A 21,899-nucleotide genomic window follows, 5' to 3' on the forward strand; every position below is an offset into this window, starting at 1 on the left:
AATCAGAGACAATGACAAACACCTGCCTCTGATTGAGAACCATATTAGGCCAAACGAACAAACCTAAACATAGAAACAAATAACATAGACTGCCCACCCCAACTCACGCCCTGACCATACTAAATAAAGACAAAACAAGGAAATAAGGTCAGGAACGTGACAAAAATACGTGTTGTGGGTATTTCATAGTTTCACCCCACTGGGCAAAAGCTGGTTGAATCAATGTTGTTTTCACATCATGTCATACAAAATATAAAATGTGATGGTGTTGAATCAATGTGGAAAAGTAATTGGATTTGAAAACAGATTTGTATTTTATCTCCTTTTTCTCCCCAATTTTGATCTTGTCTCATCGCTGCAACCTCTCAACCGGCTCAGGAGGCGAAGGTTGTTAAGAAGCGCCAAACCGCGCTTCTTAACAACCGCCCACTTAATCCCGGAAGCCAGCCACACCAATTTGTCAGAGGAAACACCGTTCACCTGACGACCGAGGTCAGCCTGCAGGCTACCGGCCTGCCACAAGGAGTCGCTAGAGCGCAATGAGCCAAGTTAAGCCCCCCCGGCCAAACCCTCCCCTAACCCGAATGACGCTAGGCCAATTGTGCGCCTCCCTATGGGACTCCCGATCACGGCTGGTTGTGATACAGCCTGGGATCAAACCCGGGTCTATAGTGATGCCTCTAGCACAGTGATGCTGTGCCTTAGACTGCTACGCCACTCGGGAGGCCCATTTCATATTTTTTCCACACAACTTTTAACCTAAATTCAATGAAATTATGAAATAATTTTTTGATTTCACATTCAATTCACGTTAGTTGACAACTCAACCAAATGTAAATCAAAACTAGACGTTGAGCTGACGTCTGCCCAGTGGGACAGCTTTGTGGGTATTTCAAGGCTCGTGTATTCTGACACTGAATTTTTGAATGGGTATTCAATGTAGTTGTTGATGACCATAGTTGAGAAAGTATTTGACATCTCTTGGAGTCACAGGTTCTCACAACACTAAGCTGTAGTCAGGTGGCTTCTTGATATTGATATTTAGTTTCCAATTTCAAATCATACTCTAAGATAAACCGATTTTAAAGTGTGTTTTTTTCCATCGTCCTTCTTTCCTGACTTTCTCTACACCAAGATTCAACTGGGAATTAGTGTGTTTTTGATTTTGAATGGAAGCAGAGCCAGGCTAGGCTTCTCATCTGTCTTTTGTTTTGTCAATACACAGCATTTTCAGACTGAAGACTTCTATTATATAAAAGAGTTCTAACAAATTAATATTAGTAGTTAATATTAATGCAAACTGTATGTTGCCCCCCCCCCCCCCTCAACCCTTAGGCACAAGACCCCCAGGTTCTGGAACAGCTCTCCAAAAACATCACCCGCATGGGGCTGACCAACTTCACCCTCAACTACCTCAGGGTAAGAGCTCTCTGTCTCCTGTTTGTCTCTCTGTGTCTGTCTCTCTCTGTCTCTCTGTGTCTGTCTCTCTGTCTCTCGCTGTCTCTGTCTGTGTCCTTCAGTTTCTGTCTCTGTCTCTCTGTCTCTCTCTGTCTGTGTCTATGTGTCTGTCTGTGTCTGTCTCTCTGTCTGTCTCTCTCCGGCTGTGTCTGTGTGGGTCTTTCTGTTGCTTTCTGTTGCTCTCTCTCTCCCTTTCACATAGACACACACACAAAGATGTGCACACACACACACACACCACACACACACATACACACACACACACACACACACACACACACACACACACACCACACACGCACACACGCACACACACACACACACACTATTCAGTCCATCAATCACCTTGATATAGGTACCATACCATACCCTCCACAATTTGTAATTGTTAGGTACCTGAAAATGAATATTTATAAAATGTCAAGATGGAATATATAACATAATTCCATTCACAGACAGTACTGATAGATGTCACCATATGTTATTTTAATCTGAATACATAAAACAGTACTGACAGCTATTACAACATGTTATTTTAATCTGAATACATAAAACAGTACTGACAGCTATCACAATATGTTATTTTAATCTGAATACATAAAACAGTACTGACAGCTATTACAACATTTTATTTTAATCTGAATACATAAAACAGTACTGACAGCTATTACAATATGTTATTTTAATCTGAATACATAACAGTACTGACAGCTATCACAATATGTTATTTTAATCTGAATACATAAAACAGTACTGACAGCTATCACAATATGTTATTTTAATCTGAATACATAAAACAGTACTGACAGCTATCACAATATGTTATTTTAATCTGAACACATAAAACAGTACTGACAGCTATCACAATATGTTATTTTAATCTGAATACATAAAACAGTACTGACAGCGATTACAACATTTTATTTTAATCTGAATACATAAAACAGTACTGACAGCTATCACAATATGTTATTTTAATCTGAATACATAACAGTACTGACAGCTATCACATATGTTATTTTAATCTGAATACATAAAACAGTACTGACAGCTATCACAATATGTTATTTTAATCTGAATACATAAAACAGTACTGACAGCTATCACAATATGTTATTTTAATCTGAATACATAAACCAGTATTGACAGCTATCACAATAAATTATTTTAATCTGAATATATAAAACAGTACTGAGAGCTATTACAATGTTATATTATTCTGAATACATAAATGCATCAGTGAATATCCACCTATATGTATGTTCTTCTTTACTTTTTGGTTCCAGTCCTCAGTGTATTTATAACATAAACTTAGTGGACTTCTCAGCAGTCTGCACCAGAATACATTAGTCAGTATTTCAGATGTCTTTTGTTTGTGCTTTTCATTCCAAGATTGAGTGACAGCTCCGATTTCCAAATGGGAGAACAAGAGAAGAAGAGTGAGGGAGAAAAGAGAGAGGGAGTGAATTAATTGGATTGAGAAAATTAGCATAACATTAATGAATGCTCCCTGTTGACTCATAATTGTGAAATGCAGCACGGAGAGACGGCGAAGAGCTTAGCCGCTGTTTATTATGAAGAATGTGTAGAGAGAGGGGAGGGAGAGAGAGGGGAGAGAGACAGAGACAGAGACAGAGACAGAGGGCTTTTGGGTAGATTTTTGAATGACCGTTCTTAACATTTTGTTGGATTCATGTTTTTTTTAAAGATTTCTTGCAGCATACCATGAAAATAATTATGGAAAGCATATGGAATGATCATATGGAATACATTGAGTTTAGTTTTGGAGAGGTGTGCGCCATAACACACCTACAGTATATTATTTAGTTATTTTGCATAACTCAAATTACACAGACAGACTTGCTTTACAGTTAATGACAATATGTCATCCATTACCTATAGGAGATTTCGCTAATGGCCGTTAGTGTAACGCTACTAGGCTATTCCTTTGAGTTTTCATTTTTATGACACCCCACAACCTACCTAACTTATCCCAAACAAAATACCTCTTGTAATTTTTCACCAACAAATCCTAGTCTTGGCTATGAGGCAAATTAGGAATTGGCTGACTTTTGGAGGTGGGGTCAATTTCATACTGTACATTGAGTAAATATCATCGGTCTGCCTCACGTCACAGTGAGCCGTAATGATTCCTCTCTTGCTATCTTAGAGTGTCGCTGTTCAAATAAAATACGCCCTCTCCTCACATAAATGGAGTCTTTATTGTCTTTCAAACGGCGCCCATGCATTTCCTACCATCTATCAGTTCTTCCCAAAGAGACTGACGGTTTCCTGGCCAAGGGTCAAAACAAGCTTTTTTTTTGGTCACTGTATTTAAGCCTTTCCATGTGTTAGAGCCGTGCAGCAGACTTCCTACCATTCAACCTGAAAATAGCACTTGTTTTCAGGGTCAAATCCAGGGATTGTTCCCTGAGCTAGGGGGGATATAGCCGTGTCAAGAGGACAGCAACAGAGAAACAACATGGGCTTAGTGTGCTACATGTGTTACATGCATGTTCTCTTCGCCTGCATACCGTCCAATGGCATTAGGAAATAGATCTGTAGTAGTAGTGACTCTTATTCCTTATGATCTAAAAGGCTAAACTGATCCTATTTACACATCCAGGTCTGTTTTGATAGGCCTAGATATGTAGGATCTTAATTTGAGCCAGTTTGCTACAGCAGGAAAACAAATCCTGCAGCAACAGGAAATGTGAATTATTATGTGGATTATAATTAATGGACATTTTTTGTATGGGTTTATACATTTTTAGTAAGGCAAAAGGGGAAATTACTAACTCGAGAAGCCTTTTAAACATCAAATACACTACAAATTTGACATTTCCTGCATTGCTGGAAGGTTCTCCTTCAACAGTTGTGATCCAATTAAGATCCTACACCTGTATGAGTACAAACCATTTCTGTGTGGACCTCGCTTTGTGTACGGGGGCATTATCATGCTGAAACAAGAAAGGGCCTTCCCCAAACTGTTGCCATATAGTTGGAAGCACAGAAATTGTCTAGAATGTCATTGTATGCTATAGCTTTAAGATTTCCCTTTCCAAACCTTGACAAACAGCGCCAGAACATTATTCCTCCTCAACCAAACTTTGCAGTTGGCACTATGCATTGGGGCAGGTAGAGTTCTCCTGGCATTCGCCAAACCCAGATTCGTCCATCGGACTGCCAGATGGTAAAGTGTGATTCATCACTCCAGTGAACTTGTTTTCACTGCTCCAGAGTCCAATGGCGGCGAGCTTTACACCACTCGAGCCGGTGCAGTTTGGAACTCTGTAGTGAGCGTTGCAACCGAGGACAGACAATTTTTACGCGCTATGCGCTTCAGCACTCGGTGGTCCCATTCTGTGAGCTTGTTTGGCCTACCACTTCACAGCTGAGCCGTTGTTGCTCCTAGACGTTTCCACTTCACAATAACAGCACTTACAGTTGACTGGGGCAGCTCTAGCAGGGCAGAAATTTGACAAACTGACTTGTTGGAAAGGTGGCATTCTATGATGATGCCACGTTGAAAGTCACTGAGTTCCTTAGTATGGCCATTCTACTGCCAATGTTTGTCTGTGGAGATTGCATGGCTGTGTAATCTTTTTTATACACCTGTCATCAAAGGGTGTGGCTGAAATAGCTGAATCCACTAATTTGAAGGGTCTGTGTACCTGCATGACAATGCTTTGGTGTGACAGCAGGGACGAGCATTTTGATGTTTGTTGCTGCCTAAGATAACTGTTGAGGGAGGCTGTTTGCCACATGTGAAAGTTACACAGCTGTGAGTGTCTTACCTATTTAAACTGACAAACTGGCCCACGTGTCCTCTTTGTGATGACTTCATAGATCACTTGAGGATTCTCCTTGTTGGATTCTGTAATACAGAGTTTCAGATACAGTATGTAGAAATTATACCCTTTAGAGCGAAGCTCACACAACAATTACAGATCCATCTTCACCAACATGGAAAACAATGTGTATATGTACTATATATGCATTTGCGTTTTTATACTACCAAATCTAACATTTGCGTGTGTGTGTTCGTTTTTTCCATCATCTGCAGCTGTGTGTCATCCTGGAGCCCATGCAGGAGCTCATGTCCAGGCACAAGACCTACAACCTCAGCCCTAGGGACTGTCTGAAGACATGCCTGTTCCAGAAGTGGCAGAGAATGGTGGCCCCGCCAGGTAACGTTTATACGGCTTTACTAACCAAACACACTGTTCTGCAACTATCAATACTGTGTTCCAAATGGCACCATATTCCCGGTATAGTGCAATACTTTTCACCAGTGCCCTATGGGACACAACCAATGTTATTATAGTGACTATAGTAATAGGAGAGCTGAGGTGATATAATGACAATGGTTAGATTGTCTAATTTCTAGAGACCATGTTGAAAAAACAGAGAATGTAATCAATTGTTATTACATTATTTGTATTTCTAAATATACCTCTAAATACCTCAAATTTATTCTCCCTGTCAGGAATCAGGAAATTTATCAGGACTTCCTCTGGAATTTTTATTTGAATAGACTGTAACCGGCCATTTCAGGGTTTTATGATTGATGTTGGAAGGGTGGTTCTTAAAAAATAGTTGGCTTAAACTGGCTGTGCAATATTAAAGCTGGAGTTTTTGACATATTCAAGGGCTGCAAATTACTGCAATGTTCGCCAGGGCATGACAAGACGTCTTAAAAAAGCAACACCAGTAGAAACCCTTTGACTCAGACCTGTGTAATGTGCAAGGCTTCTGAACTTTAATTAAGGGTGCCTGGTGTAATCAAACTACAAGATCCAACTCCCTCGCTGATAGCTCCCAAGAGGTTTGAATTCTCACTGTCAATGAGCGTAGAATCATCTGGAACAGACGCTTTGGAAAAGGAGAAGTTGAACTGTCAATGTGTAATTGTGCACAAGGAGATAAACCTTTGTTCAATTTCATGTTGTATAGTATCAGGGTTCAGTGAAAAAAAATGTAAGGTGCCAAACGCTGTATAGGAGCTGACAGCAGCTTTGGGATCCAGAACCCTCTGTATATGTCTTTACATATTGCCTTTACTCAATACCTGTTTCACTAGTGGACTTTATTCTTAACATTGTATTGGGTGTATAGCCAGATTATTAGAATGGTAGCTTTTATCATTTGACACAGATCTAGGATCAGTTTTGCTGGTAATAAATCTTTCGTGTGCCACTACAGTTCGTCTGTCTGCCTGTGTTTTTAAAGGAAGCCAAACTGAACTAAGCTGGTCTAATAATTGTGTAATTGTGGTTTCCTTATTAGTCAAGTTTTTCATCTTTCCTCCAATTCTTCTCAGACCTGGAAAATGGTTCTGTTTTAGCGAGGAAGGAAGCACGGATGCATTTATGCACTGATAAGTATTTTTGATGGAAATGGACAAGTTTTAGTGCGTCATTTGTTCGACATCGACGTAAACAGTTGTGATGCCAGAGATGGTTGTTTCTGACAATGGACATCATGTTCCTGTTCCTGGGTTTGTCAAAGTAGTGGATGGGAATTGGTAATAGACTTGTCACCGTTTTGATAGTTTCTCGTGACAACCTTAAACATTACAATTGACTAGCAATACAGAAGTTTATTTGGTTCTGGGTGCAGAGATTACAGTTATGATTAAAAAAAGGTGTACAGTGCATTCGGAAAGTATTCAGAACACTGGACTTTTTCCACATTTTGTTACATTACACCCTTATTCTAAAATGGATTAAATCGTTTTTTTCCCTCATCAATCCACACACAATATCCTATAATGACAAAGCAAAAACTGTTTTTTATACATTTTTGCAAATGTATTTAAAAAACCTGATATCACATTTCCATAAGTATTCAGACCCTTTGTTGAAGCACCTTTGGCAGTGATTACAGCTTCAAGTCTTCAATGGCACAAGCTTGGCACACCTGAATTTGGGGAGTTTCTCCCATTCTTTTCTGCAGATCCTCTCAAGATCTGTCAGGTTGGATGGGGAGCGTCGCTGTACAGCTATTTTCAGGTCTCTCCAGAGATTCGATTGGGTTCGGGCTCTGACTGGGTTACTCAAGGACATTCAGAGACTTGTCCCAAAGCCATTCCTGCGTTGTCTTGGCTGTGTGCTTAGGGTCATTGTCCTGTTGGAAGGTGAACCTTCGCCCCAGGCTGAGGACCTGAGAGCTCTGGAGCAGGTTTTCATCAAGGATCTCTGTACTTTACTCCTCACTAGTCTCCCAGTCCTTGCCACTGAAAACATCCCCACAGCATGATGCTCCCACCACCATGCTTCACCGTAGGGATGGTGCCAGGTTTCCTCCAGATGTGACGCTTGGCATTCAGGCCAAAATGTTCAATCTTGGTTTCATCAGACCAGAGAATCTGGTTTCTCGTGGTCTGAGAGTCTTTAGGTGCCTTTTGGAAAACTCCAAGCGGGCTGTCATGTGCCTTTTCCTGAGGAGTGGCTCCCGTCTGGCCACTCTACCATAAAGGCCTGATTGGTTAAGTATTGCAGAGATGGTTGTTCTTTTGGAAGGTTTTCCCATCTCCACAGAGGAACTCTGGAGCTCTGTCAGAGTGACCATTGGGTTCTTGGTCACCTCCCTGACCAAGGCCCTTCTCCCCCGATTTCTCAGTTTGGCCGAGCGGCCAGCTCTAGGAAGAGTCTTGGTGGTTCCAAACTTCTTCCATTTAAGAATGATGGAGGCCACTGTGTTCTTGGGGACCTTCAATGCTGCAGAAATGTTTTGGTACCCTTCCCAAGATCTGTGCCTTGATACAATCCTGTCTCGGAGCTCTACGGACAATTCCTTCTACCTCATGGCTTGGTTTTTGCCCTGACATGCACTGTCAACTGTGGGACCTTATATAGACAGTGTGTGCCTTTCCAAATCATGTCCAATCATTTGAATTTACCACAGGTGGACTCCAATCAAGTTGTAGCAAAATCTCAAGGATGATCAATGGAAACAGGATGTACCTGAGCTCAATTTTGAGTCTCATAGCAAAGGGTCTGAATACTTACGTAAATAAAGTATTTCTGTTTTGTATTTCTAATACATTTGCTAAACTTTCTAAAAACCAGTTTTTGCTTTGTCATTATGGTGTATTTTGTGTAGATTGATGAGGATTTAAAAAAAAAAATATAGATTTTAGAATAAGGCTGTAACGTAACATGTGGGAAAAGTCAAGAGGTCTGAATACTTTCCGAATGCACTGTATGTTCTTCAGTTATGTTATCTTTTCAGATAAATTATACGTCGCTGGTTGCCTTTGAATACTAAAGCATCTCCCTTGGTGTGATTAGTATAAGAAATGTATTTAGTTTTCAGATATCTTTTTGAAGATCACAGAAATGTTGTTTTTCCCACACTGACATTCAGAGGAATAACATTCTCTCTTACAAACACTTGGTGAAAATAGCTAAATCCATAATTTATGTACATCAGAAACAGATATAAGTACTGCTAAGATCTCTACTTAACCTATCTTATTACTTTACACAAGAATAATGATCAAGGATATACCCTTTATTTTATTAAATATTTTATTGATAAATTCATGAAATGTGTGGCTCATAATTAGAAAAAAAAAAAAATTCAGAATTGTACACCTTAGAAATAATGTTTTTCGAAATATTAGTCAACAGTAATAATATTTAGACAATATATTTGTCTGTGCATTGCAGTGAATGTACAGCTATCTTTTCTCTTACATTCTCTCTGTTGTAATTTCTGCTCTCGCTCTCTCTCTCTGATATTTAATTACTTAAAATAATGAATCCCTTCAATAAACAAAACTCATTTTGATTCTGGTTTCAGCTGGACATCCACAGAATTTCAAAACGGAAATATTCCCCACAAATCACAAAAAAGGTACCTTTTCTGTCTTCCTGTAGTTTTCAATAAAGAGCGAAGTAGTCTAGGAGATTGTATTTTATTCTCTCTCTGAACAGAATGCCATGAAATACATTGTTGTGTACTTTTTGTCATGAATGCTCAACAACCGCCTAAAGACGAAATTAGATGACTGCATGTCACATTCAGTATTTCATGCTAAGTCACTATGAATGTTTGCTAAGACACCACACTGTGCATCACCGCTTCATATGGTGACGCAAACAAACAAACAATCTGACTCATGAAGACAAATCACAGCAATACAAATATATAATAATAAATTACAAATATAGATACAGTAAGATAAAAGATGGTGTTATCTCTCACAGTAGTGTAGTTTTATAAAAGATGGTGTTATCTTACAGTAGAGTAGTTTTATAAAAGATGGTGTTATCTTACAGTAGAGTAGTTTTATAAAAGATGGTGTTATCTTACAGTAGAGTAGTTTTATAAAAGATGGTGTTATCTCTCACAGTAGTGTAGTTTTATAAAAGATGGTGTTATCTTACAGTAGAGTAGTTTTATAAAAGATGGTGTTATCTCTGAGTAGAGTAGTTTTATAAAAGGTGTGTAACGTATACGCTGGGAGTCAGGAAGCAGGTGCAGAAATTGAGTTTAATAAAGAAACGATACAGATGAACAAACATGAGAAGCGTCCAGAACGTGAGAGAAAACAAAACCAATACTGCCTGAAGACAGAGGATACTGAGGGCTAAATAAAGAGGAAGTAATCAAGTAAATGATGAAGTCCAGGTGTGCATAGCGATGGGGAGCAGGTGTGCGTAATGATGGTTGCCAGGTATGCGTAATGTGGGTTGCCAGGACCGGTGGTTAGTAGACCGGCGACGTCGAGCGCAGGAGCGAGGGAACGGGAGTAGGCGTGACAAGGTGGTGTTATCTCTCACAGTAGTGTAGTTTTATAAAAGATGGTGTTATCTCTCACAGTAGAGTCATTTTATAAAAGATGGTGTTATCTCTCACAGTAGTGTAGTTTTAAGTTGGGCAGGCTTTTGAGAACTGTACAACACCAAGGTCCTTAAGGCATTCACATTAAGTCAAGCAGCACGTTCTATTGTTGAGCATTTATACAAATGAAACATGGGATCTTTCCAACTAGTGCATGTCTTGGGAGATGTTAACGCCTTTTGATTTCACCTCTGATATTAACAAAGCATGGATCATTTTTTAGTTGTTGCGTGTTGTACGTATTGTGCGTGTGTATGTATGTCTGTCTGTCTGTTTGTGCATTCTTGCATGGGTGCGTGTGTGTGCATGTCAATATACACATATCTTCTTTATGAATTACCCCCACCTTGGTGTATGCATTATGTTGTCCGCCATGGCTCTTGTTTCCTTTGCTGGTCGTGCCAAAGCTGAGCCAACGAGACAGACGACGACGAAGAGGAGGAAAAGGAAGAACTCTGCCAGCAGTGCCAACAGCAGCGTGGGCAATGCCAACAGTAAGAAGAGAAGCCCTGCCAGCAACTTCAGCCTTTCCAGTCAGGTACCTGTAAGCATCAGATCTACTGGGTTTGGCCCACTCTTACATCACTATATACCTCTATACACCACTATACATTCTCTTACACCACTATACACCATCTTGTGCCTTCTTACAAGACGATACACCCCTATACACCCTCTTATACCTTCTTACACCACTATACACCCCTATACACCCCTTCTACACAGCTACTATAGACACGTAGGCAGGAAGGCATGTAATGAAACACAACAATTAATTTATAGGACTATCAATCTACCATCATAATATGTTTATGTTTATTCAAGTATTCATCTAGAATGATCCTCTCCTGTTGCTTCATACCCTCTGCTCTGGAGAGTGCTGTATCATCTGGCACTCCATGGCTCTAGTCTATCCCATGCATAGCATATTTTCTTCCTCGACATGTCAATACAATGGGGCCACTTGACACAGTTTGAGGTTAAACACCTACTTAAACCACTGAGTGTTACACCTCGCGCTTCACATCACCCCGGGGGATAAAGTGCTATTGCGCCTCAATTGTTTGGACAGGCTATAGTACTTTCTCACTATCACACCCTGCGTTTGCTGTATGGACTGTTAGGAGTCATACTGACTGCTTAGTACTGTAGTCACTTTGGATGGGGGGGGGGGGGGGGGGGTTAGGAGGGAGGGAGGCAGGGAGGGAGGGAGTGGGGAGGGAGACTGGGGAACTGTGAACCCTCTTTGTTTTGGGTTACGTTGTTCCTCACGGTGCCGCAGGTCATGCTTTTTAATTCCCAAGGCGTCTCTATTTTTTTCTCTATGTATATATTTTTTATGTCTCTCTCTTTTTCTCTCTCACACCCACATAGACACACACCCTCTCCAACTCAAGCTCCCCCCTCTCTCTTGCTCTTTCTCGATCTCTCTCCCTCACTCTCCCTCACTCTCCCTTTCTCACACACAAATAGACACACACCCTCTCCAACTCTAGCTACCTCTCACTCTCTTCTATCTCTTACTCAATCACTCGGACGCACACACACACACACACACACACACAAATTGTTTTCTCAGTGGGAGGCTGTTTGGCTCTGTGCCATCACTCATTATCAGTATATCTGTATACACCCCCCTTCTCCTCTCCTTTTCTTCCCACACATAACCTCCTCTCCCTCCTCACCCCCCTTCCTTTCTTTAAGAACACACACTTCCTATGGCTAATGTTGACATTCGTCTTTAAGAGCAGTGGCGGTAACATGCTGGTTACATATGTTGCACGCCTGCTAGCTTTGTCTGAGAAGTTGTTCGTTCGTTGGCTGAGCACAGGCCCTACGTGAGCCCAATGACAATAAGGAGAGGACAAGGAGGAAAGGGAGGGAGTGGGTGAATGGGGGGCATAGAGAAAGGAGGGGGAGTGGGTTGTAGTGTTGTTCAACAGGGACCTCTACTGGTTGCTGGGCTGAAATGACATTGAAAACCATGTAGAGTGCTACTATGAAACCATGCAGAGTACTCCTATGTGTTTGCTGGGGGATTCATTGGGAACATTCAGATATAAATGGATTGTGTAGAACAGATATGGTTGTCTGTCAGGTAGAAAATGTGTGAACATGTGTGACTCAACATGTGTTGTTAGCTCTATTTGTTACGCTTTATCTGTATCCCTCTGAACATTTCACCTCATAGGTCCTTACCTACACATTCTGTATGTGCAGATCTTAAGAGACTAGATAGGTTTATGCTGAAGGCTCAGCCCAGCCTTTCAATGGACATAGAGGAGCATCTACCATATTGCTTACACCTGTCCAGTTCCTTCAGATCTGCAAACACAGAAGAAGTAGGGGAAAGGGGAAGGGGGTTGTCTAATATCTCAAAAAGTATGCTAATACACTAACTTACGATCAGAAAAGGAACATTTGTAGCTGTCTTAACAGCCCATAGGCCCATTCAGGGATAACTGGCTAGCTAATGCTAAAGATAATGAGATGAGTAGATCAAACATTATTAATTAGATCACAATTAACACTCCCCCAATCCAAGTCTGACCACCCAAACTGGCCAGAGGTAGATTGACAACCACCCCCGCAGGAACAGATGGCGAATTCAAGGCTTGTTGGCAATCAGCACGTTTTGAGCTAATGACTTAATTAGCTATGCAAATTGACAAATCAGTGTGGATATTGTCATTTAGTCAAAAAGCTCACCTAAATTAATTAGTGTGATTAAGGCATAGTAGGGTGTAGAGGCGGTAGCTTGGGGGTTTGAGAGACGTTGCCCCCCCAATCCTGATCCTCTTTGGTTTGTGTTTGTGTGTGTGTGTGTGTGTGTGTGTGTGTGTGTGTGTGTGTGTGTGTGTGTGTGTGTGTGTGTGTGTGTGTGTGTGTGTGTGTGTGTGTGTGTGTGTGTGTGTGTGTGTGTGTGTGTGTGTGTGTGTGTGTGTGTGTGTGTGTGTGTGTGTGTGTGTGTGTGTGTGTGTGTGTTCATACATGTGCACACATCTGCACATCAGAGGAGGGTAGTGAGAACTACCATGCCACGCCACATCGACACACATGGGCAGTGAAGCATGTGTTTCATTTAACTGTGTGACTTCCTCCCGAGATGCAGTGAGAGGTTGTGGGCTGCTGAGGAGAAAGAGGGTTTAGCAGACCAGGGGAGATGAGATATACAACTCAACCTGCCTAGAACAACCAATACTATCCTAACATAGTCGATTTGATCACATAACTACTGGTAATCAATCATCTAACATTGCTTAAATTATTCAATTGCATCTCCAAGATACTCACTGTTAGTTTTATACCTGTACCTATCAAAATAGAGATTTAGCATCCTCCAATTCAATTCCCTCACATTGCGAATAAAGAATCAACCACAGAAAAAAGCTCACTATGTTCTCATGTGACGTCAACGCTAGGGGTCATATCATAGAAATATGTCCGACATGATCACTATTGGGAAAGGGAACGGGGATACCTAGTCAGTTGCACAACTGAATGCATTCAAATGAAATAGGGTGTCTTCCGAATTTAACCCAATCCCTCTGAATCGGAGAGGTGCGGGGGCTGCCTTAATCGAAGTCCACTTTATCGCCGGCCAGGGAGCAGTTGTTGTGCGGGTTAACTACCTTGCTCAAGGGCAAAACGGCAGATTTTTTCACCTTGCCACCTCGGGTTTTGAGCAAGTAACCTTACTGTCCCAAAGCTCTAACTGCTAGGCTACCTGCCTCCCAAATTGATTGGTCTGCAAGGGGCAGGAAGGGAAGGATAGTCCACTTCATCAGTGGGAGGGGGCTTCATTAGCTCAAAGTGCACCGACAGGGGTTGACCGTGTACATACGGGTTCACCGCCTTCACGGTGCTTCGCCATACACACCAGCCATACACACACTCCTTAAAATCTCACCATGCACCAACTGTTATTGCAGGAGCAGCAGGGTGTTGTTTCGAAACAAGGTAAACACATGGCCAAGGGTAATGCTCTGGGCTTTACCCCTCTGGTGAAACAACAAACACACATCATCAACATTTGAACCACACCAGTTTATGGATTAGAAGGGTTATATGGGTTAGAAGGGTTAGAAGGGTTATATGGGTTAGAAGGGTTAGATGGATTAGAAGGGTTAGATGGGTTAGATGGATCAGATGGATCAGATGGGTTAGAAGGGTTAGAATGGTCAGATGGGTCAGATGGGTTAGATGGGTTAGATGGGTTAGATGGGTTAGAATGGTCAGATGGGTTAGAAGGGTTAGAATGGTTAGAATGGTCAGATGGGTTAGATGGGTTAGATGGATTAGAAGGGCTAGATGGATTAGAAGGGTTAGATGGATTATAGGGTTAGATGGATTATAAGGGTTAGATGGGTTAGAAGGGTTAGATGGGTTAGAAGGGTTAGATGGATTAGAAGGGTTAGATGGATTAGATGGGTTAGAAGGGTTAGATGTATAAGGAGGGTTAGATGGATTAGAAGGGTTAGAAGGGTCAGATGGGTTAGAAAGGTTAGAAGGGTTAGAGGGATTAGAAGGGTTAGATTGATTAGATGGATTAGATGGGTTAGATGGGTTAGATAGATTAGATGGGTTAGATGGATTAGAAGGGTTAGAATGGTCAGATGGGTTAGATGGATTAGGAGGGTTAGAAGGGTTAGATGTATTAGAAGGGTTAGATGGATTAGAAGGGTTAGATGGATTCGAAGGGTTAGATGGATTAGATGGGTTAGATGGGTTAGAAGGGTTAGAAGGGTTAGATGGGTTAGAAGGGTCAGATGGGTTGGGTTAGATGGATAAGGAGGGTTGGAATGATTATAATGGTTAGATGGATTAGAAGGGTTAGATGGATTAGAAGGGTTAGATGGGTTAGATGGATTAGAAGGGTTATAAGGGTTAGATGGGTTAGATGGGTTAGAAGGGTTAGATGGATTAGAAGGGTCAGATGGGTCAGATGGGTTAGAAAGGTTAGAAGGGTTAGGGGGATTAGAAGGGTTAGATGGGTTAGATGGATTAGAAGGGTTAGATGGATTAGAATCGTTAGATGGGTTAGATGGATTAGAATGGTCAGATGGATTAGAAGGGTCAGATGGGTTAGAAGGGTCAGATGGGTTAGAAGGGTCAGATGGGTTAGAAGGGTCAGATGGGTTAGAAGGGTTAGAAGGGTTAGATGGATTAGAAGGGCTAGATGGATTAGAAGGGTTAGATGGATTAGAAGGGTTAGATGGATTAGAAGGGTTAGATGGATTAGAAGGGTTAGATGGATTAGAAGGGTTAGAAGGGTCAGATGGGTTAGAAAGGTTAGAGGGATTAGAAGGGTTAGATTGATTAGATGGATTAGATGGGTTAGATGGATTAGAATGGTCAGATGGGTTAGATGGATTAGGAGGGTTAGAAGGGTTAGATGTATTAGAAGGGTTAGATGGATTCGAAGGGTTAGATGGATTCGAAGGGTTAGATGGATTAGATGGGTTAGATGGGTTAGAAGGGTTAGATGGATTAGAAGGGTCAGATGGGTTAGATGGATAAGGAGGGTTGGAATGATTATAATGGTTAGATGGATTAGAAGGGTTAGATGGATTAGAAGGGTTAGATGGGTTAGATGGATTAGAAGGGTTATAAGGGTTAGATGGGTTAGATGGGTTAGAAGGGTTAGATGGATTAGAAGGGTCAGATGGGTCAGATGGGTTAGAAAGGTTAGAAGGGTTAGGGGGATTAGAAGGGTTAGATGGGTTAGATGGATTAGAAGGGTTAGATGGATTAGAATCGTTAGATGGGTTAGATGGATTAGAATGGTCAGATGGATTAGAAGGGTCAGATGGGTTAGAAGGGTCAGATGGGTTAGAAGGGTCAGATGGGTTAGAAGGGTCAGATGGGTTAGAAGGGTTAGATGGATTAGAAGGGTTAGATGGATTAGATGGATTAGAAGGGTTAGATGGATTAGAAGGGTTAGATGGATTAGAAGGGTTAGATGGATTAGAAGGGTTAGATGGATTAGAAGGGTTAGAAGGGTCAGATGGGTTAGAAAGGTTAGAGGGATTAGAAGGGTTAGATTGATTAGATGGATTAGATGGGTTAGATGGATTAGAATGGTCAGATGGGTTCGATAGATTAGATGGGTTAGATGGATTAGAAGGGTTAGATGGAATAGAAGGGTTAGACGGGTTAGATGGATTAGAAGGGTCAGATGGGTTAGATGGATAAGGAGGGTTAGAATGATTAGAAGGGTTAGATGGATTAGAAGGGTTAGATGTGTTAGATGGATTAGAAGGGTTAGATGGATTAGAAGGGTCAGATGGGTTAGAAAGGTTAGAGGGATTAGAAGGGTTAGATTGATTAGATGGATTAGATGGGTTAGATGGATTAGAATGGTCAGATGGGTTCGATAGATTAGATGGGTTAGATGGATTAGAAGGGTTAGAATGGTCAGATGGGTTAGATGGATTAGGAGGGTTAGAAGGGTTAGATGGATTAGGAGGGTTAGATGGGTTAGATGGGTTAGATGGGTTAGATGGATTAGAAGGGTTAGATGGATAAGGAGGGTTGGAATGATTATAAGGGTTAGATGGATTAGAAGGGTTAGATGGTTTAGAAGGGTTAGATGGATTAGAAGGGTTAGAAGGGTTAGATGGGTTAGATGGGTTAGAAGGGTAAGATGGATTAGATGGGCCAGATGGGTTAGATGGATTAGGAGGGTTAGATGGATTAGGAGGGTTAGATGGGTTAGATGGGTTAGAAGGGTTAGATGGATTAGAAGGGTCAGATGGGTTAGATGGATAAGGAGGGTTGGAATGATTATAAGGGTTAGATGGATTAGAAGGGTTAGATGGTTTAGAAGGGTTAGATGGATTAGAAGGGTTAGAAGGGTTAGATGGGTTAGATGGGTTAGAAGGGTTAGATGGATTAGATGGGCCAGATGGGTTAGATGGATTAGAAGGGCCAGATGGGTTAGATGGATTAGAAGCGTTAGATGGGTTAGATGGATTAGAAGGGTCAGATGGATTAGAAGGGTCAGATGGGTTAGAAGGGTTAGATGGGTTAGAAGGGTTAGATGGCATTAGAAGGGTTAGATGGGTTAGAAGGGTTAGATGGATTAGAATGGTTAGATGGATTAGAAGGGTTAGATGGGTTAGATGGATTAGAAGGGTCAGATGGATTAGAAGGGTCAGATGGGTTAGAAGGGTTAGATGGGTTAGAAGGGTTAGATGGATTAGAATGGTTAGATGGATTAGAAGGGTTAGATGGGTTAGAAGGGTTAGATGGATTAGAAGGGTCAGATTGGTTAGAATGATTAGAAGGGTTAGATGGGTTAGAATGATTAGAAGGGTTAGATGGATTCGAATGGTCAGATGGGTTAGAATTATTAGAAGGGTTAGATGGGTTAGAATGATTAGAAGGGTTAGATGGGTTAGAATGATTAGAAGGGTTAGATGGATTAGATGGGTTAGATGTGTTAGATGGATTAGAAGGGTTAGATGGATTAGAAGGGTCAGATGGGTTAGAAAGGTTAGAGGGATTAGAAGGGTTAGATGAGTTAGATGGATTAGATGGATTAGACGGGTTAGATTGATTAGATGGATTAGAATGGTCAGATGGGTTAGATAGATTAGAAGGGTTAGATGGATTAGAAGGGTTAGAATGGTCAGATGGGTTAGATAGATTAGATGGGTTAGATGGATTAGAAGGGTTAGATGGATTAGGAGGGTTAGATGGATTAGGAGGGTTAGATGGGTTAGATGGGTTAGAAGGGTTAGATGGATTAGAAGGGTCAGATGGGTTAGATGGATAAGGAGGGTTGGAATGATTATAAGGGTTAGATGGATTAGAATGGTTAGATGGTTTAGAAGGGTTAGATGGATTAGAAGTGATAGATGGATTAGAAGGGTTAGATGGATTAGAAGGGTTAGAAGGGTTAGATGGGTTAGATGGGTTAGATGGATTAGATGGGCCAGATGGGTTAGATGGATTAGGAGGGTTAGATGGATTAGGAGGGTTAGATGGGTTAGATGGGTTAGAAGGGTTAGATGGATTAGAAGGGTCAGATGGGTTAGATGGATAAGGAGGGTTGGAATGATTAGAAGGGTTAGATGGATTAGAAGGGTTAGATGGTTTAGAAGGGTTAGATGGATTAGAAGGGTTAGAAGGGTTAGATGGGTTAGATGGGTTAGAAGGGTTAGATGGATTAGATGGGCCAGATGGGTTAGATGGATTAGAAGGGCCAGATGGGTTAGATGGATTAGAAGCGTTAGATGGGTTAGATGGATTAGAAGGGTCAGATGGATTAGAAGGGTCAGATGGGTTAGAAGGGTCAGATGGGTTAGAAGGGTTAGATGGATTAGAAGGGTTAGATGGGTTAGAAGGGTTAGATGGATTAGAATGGTTAGATGGATTAGAAGGGTTAGATGGGTTAGATGGATTAGAAGGGTCAGATGGATTAGAAGGGTCAGATGGGTTAGAAGGGTTAGATGGGTTAGAAGGGTTAGATGGATTAGAATGGTTAGATGGATTAGAAGGGTTAGATGGGTTAGAAGGGTTAGATGGATTAGAAGGGTCAGATTGGTTAGAATGATTAGAAGGGTTAGATGGGTTAGAATGATTAGAAGGGTTAGATGGATTCGAATGGTCAGATGGGTTAGAATTATTAGAAGGGTTAGATGGGTTAGAATGATTAGAAGGGTTAGATGGGTTAGAATGATTAGAAGGGTTAGATGGATTAGATGGGTTAGATGTGTTAGATGGATTAGAAGGGTTAGATGGATTAGAAGGGTCAGATGGGTTAGAAAGGTTAGAGGGATTAGAAGGGTTAGATGAGTTAGATGGATTAGATGGATTAGACGGGTTAGATTGATTAGATGGATTAGAATGGTCAGATGGGTTAGATAGATTAGAAGGGTTAGATGGATTAGAAGGGTTAGATGGATTAGGAGGGTTAGATGGGTTAGATGGGTTAGAAGGGTTAGATGGATTAGAAGGGTCAGATGGGTTAGATGGATAAGGAGGGTTGGAATGATTATAAGGGTTAGATGGATTAGAATGGTTAGATGGTTTAGAAGGGTTAGATAGATTAGAAGGGTTAGAAGGGTTAGATGGGTTAGATGGGTTAGAAGGGTTAGATTGATTAGATGGGCCAGATGGGTTAGATGGATTAGGAGGGTTAGATGGATTAGGAGGGTTAGATGGGTTAGAAGGGTTAGATGGATTAGAAGGGTCAGATGGGTTAGATGGATAAGGAGGGTTGGAATGATTATAAGGGTTAGATGGATTAGAAGGGTTAGATGGGTTAGATGGATTAGAAGGGTCAGATGGATTAGAAGGGTCAGATGGGTTAGAAGGGTTAGATGGGTTAGAAGGGTTAGATGGATTAGAATGGTTAGATGGATTAGAAGGGTTAGATGGGTTAGAAGGGTTAGATGGATTAGAAGGGTCAGATTGGTTAGAATGATTAGAAGGGTTAGATGGGTTAGAATGATTAGAAGGGTTAGATGGATTAGAAGGGTTAGATGGGTTAGATGGGTTAGAAGGGTCAGATGGATTAGAAGGGTTAGATGGATTCGAAGGGTTAGATGGATTAGATGGGTTAGAAGGGTAAAATAGATTAGAAGGGTAAAATGGTTAGAAGGGTTAAATGGATTAGATGTGTTAGATGGGTTCGATGGATTAGAAGGGTTAGATGGGTTAAAAGGGTTAGATGGATTAGAAGGGTTAGATGGGTTAGACGGGTTAGATGGATTAGAAGGGTCAGATGGGTTAGATGGATAAGGAGGGTTAGAATGATTAGAAGGGTTAGATGGATTAGAAGGGTTAGATGTGTTAGATGGATTAGAAGGGTTAGATGGATTAGAAGGGTCAGATGGGTTAGAAAGGTTAGAGGGATTAGAAGGGTTAGATGAGTTAGATGGATTAGATGGATTAGACGGGTTAGATTGATTAGATGGATTAGAATGGTCAGATGGGTTAGATAGATTAGAAGGGTTAGATGGATTAGAAGGGTTAGAATGGTCAGATGGGTTAGATAGATTAGATGGGTTAGATGGATTAGAAGGGTTAGATGGATTAGGAGGGTTAGATGGATTAGGAGGGTTAGATGGGTTAGATGGATTAGAAGGGTCAGATGGGTTAGATGGATAAGGAAGGTTGGAATGATTATAAGGGTTAGATGGATTAGAAGGGTTAGATGGTAGAAGGGTTAGATGGGTTAGAAGGGTTAGATGGATTAGAAGGGTTAGATGGGTTAGATGGATTAGAATGGTTAGATGGATTAGAAGGTTTAGATGGGTTAGAAGTGTTAGATGGGTTAGATGGATTAGAAGGGTTAGATGGGTTAGATGGATTAGAAGGGTAAGATGGTTATAAGGGTAAGATGGTCAGAAGGGTAAAATGGATTAGATGGGTTAGATGGTCAGAAGGGTAGAATGGTAAAATGGGTTAGAAGGATTAGATGGGTTAGAAGGGTCAGATGATTAGAAGGGTTAGATGGATTAGATGGGTTAGAAGGGTTAGAATGGTCAGATGTTTAGAAGGGTCAGATGGGTTAGATGGATTAGAAGGGATAGATGGATTAGAAGTGATAGATGGATTAGAAGGGTTAGATGGATTAGAAGGGTTAGAAGGGTTAGATGGGTTAGATGGGTTAGAAGGGTTAGATGGATTAGATGGGCCAGATGGGTTAGATGGATTAGGAGGGTTAGATGGATTAGGAGGGTTAGATGGGTTAGATGGGTTAGAAGGGTTAGATGGATTAGAAGGGTCAGATGGGTTAGATGGATAAGGAGGGTTGGAATGATTATAAGGGTTAGATGGATTAGAAGGGTTAGATGGTTTAGAAGGGTTAGATGGATTAGAAGGGTTAGAAGGGTTAGATGGGTTAGATGGGTTAGAAGGGTTAGATGGATTAGATGGGCCAGATGGGTTAGATGGATTAGAAGGGCCAGATGGGTTAGATGGATTAGAAGCGTTAGATGGGTTAGATGGATTAGAAGGGTCAGATGGATTAGAAGGGTCAGATGGGTTAGAAGGGTTAGATGGGTTAGAAGGGTTAGATGGATTAGAAGGGTTAGATGGGTTAGAAGGGTTAGATGGATTAGAATGGTTAGATGGATTAGAAGGGTTAGATGGGTTAGATGGATTAGAAGGGTCAGATGGATTAGAAGGGTCAGATGGGTTAGAAGGGTTAGATGGGTTAGAAGGGTTAGATGGATTAGAATGGTTAGATGGATTAGAAGGGTTAGATGGGTTAGAAGGGTTAGATGGATTAGAAGGGTCAGATTGGTTAGAATGATTAGAAGGGTTAGATGGGTTAGAATGATTAGAAGGGTTAGATGGATTCGAATGGTCAGATGGGTTAGAATTATTAGAAGGGTTAGATGGGTTAGAATGATTAGAAGGGTTAGATGGGTTAGAATGATTAGAAGGGTTAGATGGATTAGATGGGTTAGATGTGTTAGATGGATTAGAAGGGTTAGATGGATTAGAAGGGTCAGATGGGTTAGAAAGGTTAGAGGGATTAGAAGGGTTAGATGGATTAGATGGATTAGATGGATTAGACGGGTTAGATTGATTAGATGGATTAGAATGGTCAGATGGGTTAGATAGATTAG

At 41.2% G+C, this 21,899-nt stretch overlaps 1 protein-coding gene across 4 annotated transcripts in view; it reads left to right on the forward strand.

Annotated features, from left to right (window-relative positions):
• Positions 1 to 21,899, forward strand: part of LOC139574468 (LIM domain-binding protein 2-like) — a 109,036-nt gene that overhangs the window by 76,609 nt on the left and 10,528 nt on the right. Inside the window, exons 5-8 of one of the 4 annotated variants that reach the window (XM_071399070.1) lie at positions 1,336 to 1,419; positions 5,525 to 5,648; positions 9,268 to 9,321; positions 10,719 to 10,855. In XM_071399070.1, the coding sequence (XP_071255171.1) occupies positions 1,336 to 1,419; positions 5,525 to 5,648; positions 9,268 to 9,321; positions 10,719 to 10,855 (399 nt within the window). Of the gene's footprint in view, positions 1 to 1,335; positions 1,420 to 5,524; positions 5,649 to 9,267; positions 9,322 to 10,705; positions 10,856 to 21,899 lie in introns of all 4 variants that reach the window. The other 3 variants (XM_071399071.1, XM_071399068.1, XM_071399069.1) reach the window with 3 other exon arrangements.

This window comes from Salvelinus alpinus, chromosome 4 (genome assembly GCF_045679555.1).
Source record: "Salvelinus alpinus chromosome 4, SLU_Salpinus.1, whole genome shotgun sequence".
Taxonomy (NCBI): domain Eukaryota; kingdom Metazoa; phylum Chordata; class Actinopteri; order Salmoniformes; family Salmonidae; genus Salvelinus; species Salvelinus alpinus.